Source organism: Culex pipiens, chromosome 2 (genome assembly GCF_016801865.2).
Source record: "Culex pipiens pallens isolate TS chromosome 2, TS_CPP_V2, whole genome shotgun sequence".
In the NCBI taxonomy this organism is placed as follows: Eukaryota; Metazoa; Arthropoda; class Insecta; order Diptera; family Culicidae; genus Culex; species Culex pipiens.
In genome coordinates, this window is record NC_068938.1 from 124,918,207 (window position 1) to 124,929,181 (window position 10,975).

Consider the following 10,975-nt stretch of genomic DNA (forward strand, 5'->3'; position numbering starts at 1 on the left):
CTTCACCCCACAGCTCAACGACGACCAAGAACAACTGCACCAACAACCCGGGCGTATTCGCGTGCGACAACACGTGCTTCGCGCTGATGATGCTGTGCGACGGCAAGGCCGACTGTTACGACGGCAGCGACGAGGAGCACTGCGAGAAGGGCAAGGTCAAGCACTATCAGGTACGGCTTTCACTCTGAACCTCAATTTTGAAACCCCCCAAACTAATTTCGAATTTGTTTCTGAAGGTGACCCAAATCGGGGTGGACGAGCGCTCGCTCAACTCGACCAGCTTCGTCGTGTTCTGGTGGATTCCGTTGCCGCGGGACGTGTCGCTGGAGTATCTGCCGTCGATCTACTACAACGGCGAGTGGAAGAACGTGAGCACGTGGATCGAGCAGACGGATTATAGGTTCACGAACTTGAAGCCCTATACGGTGTACAACGTGACGACGTACGTGCGCGTGAAGAACCAGACGAAGATTACGCCGCCGTACTTTTATCTGGAGATTGCGACCAGCGAGGGAGGTGAGTTTGCGGCGGCGTGCAACCGCGATAGTTAGCTGTGTGTTTGCCATGTCAGTTGGCACACTTTATGACCATATTTAACATTTGCGATTTTTTCAGTTCCCAGCGTTCCGTTGAACGTTTCCGTCGTCCAAATCAACGGTTCGCGCATCATGGTCAGCTGGCAGCCACCAAAGGACGTAAACGGCCTACTCCAGGGCTACACCATCAACTACCGATCGCAGTCCAAAAACGTCGGGCCAGCGTTGAACGCCAAGGTCGGACCATCGGAGACGAGCTTCATCATCGAGTCCGAGTTCAAGCCGGACATGGTGTACGACTTCTGGGTAAAGGCTCGCAATGGAAAGCACGAGTCGAGTTCGTCGAACATGGTGCAGCTCAAGTTTGACGGAACGTCCAATATCGAACAGATTAGCAAGATTGCCGTGACGAACATTACGAAGAAGTCGGTGACGCTGGAGTGGAAGTCGGTGGCGAATGCCGACGGGTACATGATCGAGCCGATGCTGCCGCAGTCGTACCCGCAGTTGAGCAAGTTGTGGGTTAAGAACAGTACCGTAACGTTGGACAACATGGTTCCGGGGACGCAGTACGTGATTCGGGTTGCGGCGTACGTTAAGCAGTACGTTGGACGGCACGAGACGACGATCGTCAAGTTTGGAGGGGAACCGCTGCCGGCGATCAACCTGAGGTTGAAGGAGCAAACGCAGGAGTACTCGCTGCTGGAGTGGGATGAACCACATGGCAGTTTCGGGAAGTTGACGTACGGAATCTACTACGGAACGAACATGGATCAGCTGTTTGAAGGTGGGAGTTGAATGGGAAGTTTGGGAGATTCTTTATACTAAGGATGAATTTACTTTTCAGCCTCCAAGATCAACACGACCGCCACAAGCTACAAGCTGACGAAGCTGCGTCCTTGCGAATCCTACCTCGTCAGTATCGGCATCGTCGGTCCGATCGGGCCCGGCCCACTCGGACGAAACCCGCTGAAGCTCGACACACCGTACAACAACACATTGCCACCAAAGGAACTTACCGTTGATATTAGCGACTCTAGTCAGATTAACTCGGAGATGATTATCCAGTGGAAGCATAGCTGTTCGCTGGAGTCGTCCGCCTATCCTAATTATATTGTAAGCTTACGTGACTCTTTCTTTAGACTTCCAGATTCTAACCCATTCGTCTTCCCGTTAGATTTCCGTGCGCGAGCTCAAGAAGAACAGCACCACGCTGGTGAACGTTAAGTCGTCCGCCAACAAAACGCTGGTGCACGTGTTCCGCAACATCCCGGTCGGCGCCGTCTACGAGGTGGCCGTCTCGACCGATGTCCAGCACGCGCAGGTCGTCACGACCGTGGTCTACTCGCGGCCCCTTCCGAACCCGACCCAGCTGAAGGTGTGGCCCGAGACGAACGGCACGTACGTCGTCTACTGGAAGCCGGTGCTGAACTTTAACGAAACGCAGTAAGATAATTCCCATACTGGATTAAACTTGAACACAATTCTAACTTTATATTCATGTTACAGATTCACCTACGAGGCGGTGGTGTACGATGGCAGGGGCCTGAACACGACCATCCCGCCGCTGGTGGTGATCGAAGCCAAAGAACCGCCCATCCTGATCCACCCGGATCGGCTGGCGGGAGTGCCGATCGGGCACCTGTTCACGATCGGGGTGCGGCTGAAGACGACCGGCCCGAATGGGGTAAGTTGAAGGAAGAAGAAGATAAATGTTTGAACAGGGTGGCTATGCGACTAGGGAAATTATTTTCTAATTCACTCCTCCTGGGCTTAGGGTCCCAGCCAGGACGCGGACGCTTCCTATTCCAACTTTTTTGTTGCGGTGTACAACACTAGTCAGAAAAAATGGCCTCTGCTCCACAAACAGAAAACTGTTGTTTTAAATCCTTTGAATTTTGAGTCCAACTGCCTACCAACGACTCTACCGAGACAAACCCCAAGGAAACGACCTGGACTGAGCTAACGGCCTTACCTTTTGGTTAAACATTTATTTTCCCGTCTGACGGAAGCGTGATCAGACAAATCTCGTCTCGAAAAATGCCACCGGTCTGGCCGTCTGGGATCAAACCCAGTCCAACTGGGGTGAGAGGCAACCCTGTTTACCGCTACACAACCGGTCCCGGTCAGTTGCAAGAACATGGGTCACCCATGCGTAGAACCAAAGTAGAGCGTTTGGTACGGATGTCCACGCATCTTTTCTCTCTGTAGATTTTGTGGAATGTGATCCGTTCACAGAATCCTCTCTGCGGTAAACACAACGCAGTGTGCCTGGCCGTTTTATTTTTTGTTATACATTTTCGAGTGCTTTCGGATGTACTGCAATCATTAACCCCTATACAACCCAACCCCGTCTCAAAAATCGTCAAACTAAGGAACCGTCCATAAACCACGTGGAGTAGCTCTAGTATTATAAAAACAAACAAATACTGAAAATTCATTTTTTGTTTATCCGGTTTTCTAATAAAAACGTTACTTAATTCACCTTTAGGTGGTTGGTGCCTTCCTCACATTCATAAAGTCAATTCATTCAGTAAAAATAGCAACATTCCCCTTTAACATGTTTAACAAATCAACTTCATTACTCATTTCTTTTGATAGGGTTCGCAGACCTTCAATATTTCTGGCTCATCGGCAAGGTCTGATAAAAACCTATTTAACGATAGTTCGCATGGAAGATTCAGACAATATTTCTATCACAATATCTGAAATCCGGCCTCCAAAATGTGTATAAATAACACATAAGTGCTAATAACTTTTGATATGGTTGTCAGATCTTCGATGTTTTAGGCTCATTTGAAAGGTCTTTCGATTATCTAACTAACGATGGGTCGGATGGTGGACCCGGAAATCATTTTAATTGAAATATCTGAGATCCGACCTCCAAAAAGTATAAAAATAACACTTAAGTGGTAATAACTTTTGATAGGGTTGTCAGATCCTCGATGTTCTAGGCTCATTTGGATGGTCTTTCGATTATCTAACTAACGACAGGTCGCATGATGGACCCGGACATCATTTTCATTGAAATATCTGAGATCCGGCCTACAAAAAGTGTATAAATAACACTTAAGTGCTAATAACTTTTGATAGGTGTTGCACACCCTGGACTAACGAAGCAACCCATTCAAGCAATCGCAATCGAAGCAACCATCAATCATTCAAGCATTCATTCACCATTCCACTTCTGACACTCGAACAAACAAGAAGCAATAAAATCAATCTCTCACGAAATACAACATTGGCGACGAGGAAAAAGCAAGATTTTTACCTTTGAAGAAGTGTTGCGGATCACAAGAATGCCGGAAGGAGACAACATTCAGCCCGACGGTAACCTGCTGTACGAGCGACTTCTGCAGCAGAACGAGCGGCTGGAGGCCCAGAACGCGAGGATGATGGAGATGCTGGAGCGCTTCAACCTGCAAGACGGTTCCAGTCGGACTTCAAACGGTCCGGAATTCATCATCGAAACGCTGGCGTCCAACATCCGGGAGTTCGTCTACGATCCCGACAACGGTCTCGTATTTGACCGGTGGTACCGCAAGTACGAAGACCTCTTCCTCAAGGACGGCGCGAAGCTCGACGACGCAGCTAAAGTCCGGTTGCTGCTGAGAAGCCTCAACGTGGCCGTGCACGACAAGTACGTCAACTTCGTGCTCCCGAAGCATCCCCGTGACATCGAGTTCAAGGAGACGGTGAAGAAGCTGACCGAACTCTTCAGTGTCCAAGCCTCGCTGTTCAGCAAACGATACCAGTGCTTTCAACTGTCCAAGAGCGAGTCGGACGACTTCGTGACGTACGCTGGCATCGTCAACAAGCACTGCGAGGACTTCGAACTCAAGAAACTCACGGCGGACCAGTTCAAGAGCCTGCTGTTCATCTGCGGTTTGCGCTCTTCAAGAGATGCCGACATCCGCACGAGACTCCTGTCCATGCTCGAGGTCAACGCGGAGGGCGCATGCACTTTGGAAGCATTGATCACCGAATGCCATCGCCTCCAAAACCTCAAGCACGACACCGCCATGGTGGAACACAAGCCGGTAAGCTCAATCTGCGCGGTCAAGCAAGATCGGGACAAGCCTTCACCGACGACGCGTTCCAGCTCCAGCGACAGCCAGTCAACGAAAACACAGTCCGCCCTACCACCATCACCCTGCTGGTGCTGTGGCGACATGCATTTCGTTCGAGACTGCGCCTACAAACAGCATGTCTGCCAGGACTGCATGCAGACCGGCCACAAGGAAGGTTACTGCAGCTGCGTGCCCAAGAAGTTCAAGAACAAGCAGCAGACGAACGTCAACAGCCTGTATGCCGCCAACCGGGTCAACTCTACCTCGAAGCGTAAGTTCCTGACGGTGAGCATCAACAATTCTCAAGCATCTCTGCAGTTCGACACCGGCTCGGACATCACAGTGATCTCGCGGAAGCAGTGGTGCGACAACTTGGATTCACCGCCGCTGTCTCCCACCAAGCAGATTGCCAGAACAGCCTCTGGTAAGTCACTGTCCCTACTCGGTGAGCTCCGAAGCCAAGTCACACTCGTAGGCGTCACCAGAACCGGAACTTTCTACGTGACTGACAAGCAGATCAACTTGTTCGGTCTCGATTGGATCGAGCTTTTTGAGCTGTGGGACACCCCGATGTCAGCAGTATGCAGCAGCGTCACTAGAAAGGTCAACCGCGTCAAGCAGCAGCGTTCTCTTGCAGTCAAATCGCAAGGGGAGGCAAACACGAAAACAGGCCTAGGTCCGACCGATGCAGTTTCCAGCCCGTCCGAATCCACGGCATTTCACGAAGAACATCTCCGCTGGTACTGTTCACAATATCTCACCGCATGAAGATGGCGAGCGATCCGGATCACACCAAGTCGCACCCTGTGCTGGTCTTAAGGGGGAGATGTTGCACACCCTGGACTAACGAAGCAACCCATTCAAGCAATCGAAGCAACCATCAATCATTCAAGCATTCATTCACCATTCCACTTCTGACACTCGAACAAACAAGAAGCAATAAAATCAATCTCTCACGAAATACAACAATAGGGTTGTCAGATCTTCTATGTTTTGGGCTCATTGGAAAGGTATTTTTAATACCTTTCCGAAAATGTATAGCATGATAGGTTTTCTTGCAAAAACCACCCTTTTTACAATCTTCCGGACATACGCCAAAATCGTTTTTTTACATAACTTTTGAAGTACTTAACTAAACTTGCTGATTTTAAATAGAAACCTATGGGACGCCAAGACGAATCGAATGAGACTAATACGGTCAAAATCCGTTTATCCAATCCGAAGATAATCGAGTGACAATTTTTTTGTCCACCCACCTACACACATCCACACAGACATTTGCTCAGAACATGATTCTGAGTCGATATGTATACGTGAAGGTGGGTCTACGAGGTCAAATTAATAAGTTCATTTTTCGAGTGATTTTATAGCCTTTCCGCAGTAAGGTGAGGAAGGCAAAAAGCGGCCCTCTGGTAAAGAAGAAAATTATACAGTTCAGACTCGATTATCCGAAGGCATCGAAAAAATTTCACTTTGGATAATCGAATATTTTCTCAATTTTTTTTTTCGATATTTTCTCGTAGCCATTTTAGGTCGAGGAGCTCAAATATCCATGTTGCACGCACACACTCTCACTTTTAATTTCTCGATGGTTCAAAGAGCCGGTGAAGTTGCATTTCCAACTTTTTTGACCCCGGGCTACAATCGTTAAAATAACAGAAAATGTAATGGAATCTTTTTGAAAAATCAATTTATGAATAAGAGTTTAACAACAGTTTATGTTATCATAATAAAATTTGTCATTGGTCTGATATTGGTTGATGGTGTTAAACCTGGATCTCTTCCACCCGACTGACGACGTCCACAGGATGGTGAAGATGGAGCTGATTGACGATTGGCTTCTACGAGTGCCACCGAAGTTTTGGATGGGGTGTGCCACCTCAGCTAACCCTCTGATGCAGCTATTAGAATAAGAAATACTTCCTTTCCTCTAACTATCCCCCATCTATTAGCAATTTCGAAGGTTATTTTGTAACTTTTTTCCTTCCCCTGCTCAATTTGTTCTAACGTGTACCAGTAAACTCTAACACCGTTTGAATTAGTCAACTGTTGAAAGGTACCCCATATCTCAGCTTAGGTTATTTATTGCACTGATGTTATTGCCAAAACAATACAATAAATGAAATGAAATGAAAAATGATATTGTTTGACAGCAAAAAAAATGGGAATAATTTTTTTTGTTATTGAAGAATAACTCTAACTGTTATTAGAATGATAGGATTAGTTGTTAAAATAACTAAAAATAATAACAAAGATTTGTTCGAAGAATAACTAAAAATGTTATTAGTCTGTTATTACAATAACAATCCAATAACAAAAAAAAATCATAACGACGAATAACAAATCTTGTTATAAATAAAACACAACATAAAATGTTATTGGCCTGGTATTTTCAAATATCAAAAAATATTATTCCCAAGTTATTTCCGTCTGCTCGGGCAAAGAAAAACTTGTAGGTAATTTGACTTTCAGGGCCTACTGAAAAAAAAAATTACCTTAGATAAAAATTCACGCTACTTTAGTGAGATTTTTACCGTGTATGGGTTTAAAAGTCAAATTTGAAAGTGAGCCAACGATTTTTTTTTATTTTTTTTTTTTGTGGTAATAGTCGAAGATGTTGCGTCACGAAAAATGCATTCGCTCCTATAAAATATACTTTATCAAAGCTGGTTTTTGAAAAGTGGTCCAAACGTAATTCTAATTTTAAACGATTCGGGGAATCGATTTTCCACACAACATACACAAAAGCCTCCGTATAAGCCATTGTCCTATGTCCAATAAAGCGTTTGGTAGTAGGTGTGAGCTTTGTGTAAAAGGGGTGTCAAACCATCGGGGTTTTAGTGTAGTTTTTTGTATGTTTGAGATCCGTAAAATAGATTTACCAAAAAATAATGAACTGATGCCATATTAATGTCTTAAATTTGATATAAAGATAATATTTTAAAACCTGGAATTGAGTAGCCACCCGGCATCTGCCGTACTTCGAATGAAAACTAATTTCTCCATCCCCTCTCTCTTTCTCTCTCTCTCCCACCCAACACAGGGCTACTACTCGGACATTGCCCAGATCGAGACGTTCGAGAAGCACAACTTCCAGAGCCTCGTCCAGACGTCCTCGTACTCGTCGGCGTGGCTGTGGCTCGTGCCGACGCTCGTCGCAGCGGCCCTCGCCGTCACCGTCGTGTACGTCGTCCAGCGGCACCGCCGCCTGCAGACGTCCTTCAGCCGGTTCGCGAACTCGCACTACGACACGCGGACGGGCGCGACCCGCATCGGGGACAGCCTGGACGACGACGACCACGAGCACCAGGAGGTGCCGCGGAGCTTCTCCGACGACGAACCGCTGGTCATTGCGTAAGAAGGGTGACGCGTAATTTGTAAAACGAAACGAAACGCTTGTGTAACTATTCTGCTCATTTAGCTGAAGATGGTGGGTAGAAGAAGGGGTTTTGGAATTCGATAAATGAAACGACACACACACACACACACACACATATTAGGGGTAAACTAATCTACACACGAACTCTTGGTTCCTCACCCCGACTCGGTGGGTGGACGGGCCAGCAGAATCGTTTTGTCTGTGAGAAAAAAAAAGAGTAAAATTACTGCTTTTTGATAGAGGCGGTAGTGCTGCTACATGTGTAAAGTCCTACAAAACAAAAAAGACTAGTAATTTTGTATTTATGTTGATTTTATTTTGATAGGTTTATTTAATTAATTACGTTTTATTGTACATTTCTAAGGTTGTTTTCTTTGTATAGAAAAAAAAGATTACGTGTAACATATTAAAGTGAAGTAAATAATATCAACTAAGAGACTTTTGCAAAGTGAGATTGAGATTCGAATGAAAGAGAATTTGATAGCAAGAGCAAACAGCTGGCAAAAGATATTAACACATCCAAACACAAACACACACACACAATTACGAAAGAGGAGCGGAACGAACGAAAACAGTAGCAATTTAGTAGAATAAAATGTGGGGATTTTACAGAACGAAGGCGCTTCATCCACTTTTTAATTATTTCTCGGACTGGGCTTTTCCCTTTATAGGCAAATGACGATGATAGATTTCAGTTCAGTGCAGGAAAAGGCTGACCCTTTAGAAATGTATTTGTGTAATGAAAGTCCCCGTTACTTGTAGAAGGAATTCCTAACTGAAAAAGAAAAACAAAAACTTGTGTGCTGAACCAATATGTATCGACATAAAGACAAAGATTAATGATAGTGAAATAAATACAATAAACAAAAACACACACGATACATAACATTAAACTATTGATGATAAGCAAGCAAGCAAGCAAAGGTAGATCATAAGCAAAACTAAAAAGGGTATTTGAACGTGGTTTGAAAACAAATGTGGTTTTTCTTCTCGTGATCTTCGTGTAAAATGTATAGTTGATGAGTGTGCCGAATAAGGAAGCAAAAAGAAACGAGTAGTGCTAAATCGTCATGACGAAAAGGCAAACAACAGCAACTAGAAACAATGGTGTTTTGTACCAGTTTTTCAAAACCTAAGATCGCAAATCTTCCTCTACTGTTTGTTCCGGTTTTTGTTTGTTTTTCTTTTTGTTTAAATTTGTAACGAGTCGTTCCAAGCAAAGAAGGAAGCAGTGAGCTGAGTAGGAGAACGAAGGTGACTTTAACTGATAAGTAGTGAAAAAAAGGTAAAACTAATCTCTATTCTTACGATTAAATACATATTAATAGAAATTGTAAAACATTATGATGAATTGAATTGCAGTGTGAAAATAATCACGTAAACTGAGAATGGTATCGAATTGGTGTTGCTGTTATTTAGTTTATATCACAAATCCCTTCTGAAATTTTATGCGTTGATCTAGTGCGAATTACATAAGAATCTACTTTTTGCAACTCCGTTATGAAACTACTTACTTTGCCCGTCCTCCTTGGGTAACGAGATTGCTCAAAAGCTCAAAATCGGCCCGAAAAATCAGGCGACAAAAAAAAATCAAGATACCTACTTCAAAATTTTAATGGAAATTCAAGTGCAATCAGCTGAAATCAATATAAAATCATTCTCCTGCATTCAAAATTATTTTTAAAATATTTGTACAATAAACATAAAGTACAGCAAACAGTGTTTTTTCGCTATTTTGTTTTGTTTTCGTCAAATCTTACATTTTTGAAAAGTAACGAATCCAAAATAACTGAACTAGTGTAAAATGTATTTTAAAACACTTTGTTCGCATTTTTTTTGCACCCACCCGACCTTGACTAGACCGAAACTAAGATTTGAACAATGTTTTAAACACAAAAATTACAGATTTGATCAATTCCAGTTCTTCAAAATTTTAGGGTCATCTAGTTTCCTGCTGCCAGCAGAGCTTGAAGAAAAGTTGAGGTTTTCAGCGGTGGTGTTATGACTTTTGTAACATTCTAACGAATCTTTCCGCACTCTTCGGCAAAGTTGTTCCCTGGAACACAAACTAGGGGAAATTCTCGTATGTTTGGCAGGTTAAGCACACGCTCCTAACTCTATCCAATTTGCTGATTTTCACTAATTAAACAACTTATTTTGCAAAACTTTTGATAGAAACTTGCTTGCTCACTTCTTATTGAGCTATTTATCACTCGATTTCAGTAGAAAACGCTTTTAATGAGCTGTAATTGAATGTCAAAGTGGTGATATGGCGATATTAGAGGCACGCTGGAATTAGATGCTGTTCCCCTACATATGAGCTGCAAAACTAGCAAAAACCAAAACGCACCGATTTTACAAGTTTAATATCATTTTTAAATGCCAATGCGACGGGTCCTGTCGCAACCAATCATGCTCATATTTGTGATTCGACCCGAAAAATTGACCCATTTTGTTACATCCTATTACCCACGAGTTACAGAAGTTCCATGATTGAAGGAAGTCCAAAACGTTCTGAATTGATTGTAATCGTAAAAATCCCTCAGAGCCTCACACATGAGGTTTTGCTTATTGAGCATTAATCGAGCTACATGCTTTAATCGTGGCGAGGTAATTGATCAACGCCACCAACATCGTCAGCACTGCCGACAACATGCTGTCGGTAGTGCTGACGATGTTGTTGGCGTTGATCAATTATGGAGACAGCAATTTCCGTAACTCTCGTTACTTGATACAATGATGTTCAACTCTCAAATGTACTGTACTGTACTGTATGTGTATGTAATGTAATGTATGTGTACTGAGTATAAAAAAGTCCTTTCATGTGACTATAGTCAGTATACCTATTTACAACAAACAACGTTCCATAACATTGGCTCAAATGTCGATTGAATGACAAAAGCTTTAAAAAACATGCTTGACGGATGTCCCGGGTTGCCGGACAAATTACCTCACCGGGAAATCATAACTACAGTTAATGCCCGTAAAAT

General features: G+C 43.9%; 1 protein-coding gene across 1 annotated transcript in view; it reads left to right on the plus strand.

Moving 5' to 3' along the window:
* The window catches only part of LOC120415011 (sortilin-related receptor-like), a 53,833-nt gene extending 44,454 nt beyond the window's left edge, over positions 1–9,379 (plus strand). The window contains exons 6-12 of the mRNA XM_039576376.2: positions 14–170; positions 237–516; positions 616–1,323; positions 1,384–1,652; positions 1,714–1,982; positions 2,046–2,223; positions 7,650–9,379. Coding sequence (XP_039432310.1) covers positions 14–170; positions 237–516; positions 616–1,323; positions 1,384–1,652; positions 1,714–1,982; positions 2,046–2,223; positions 7,650–7,964 — 2,176 coding nt within the window. The 3' untranslated portion in view covers positions 7,965–9,379. The remainder of the gene's footprint in view (positions 1–13; positions 171–236; positions 517–615; positions 1,324–1,383; positions 1,653–1,713; positions 1,983–2,045; positions 2,224–7,649) is intronic.
* Positions 9,380–10,975: the final 1,596 nt, after the last annotated feature.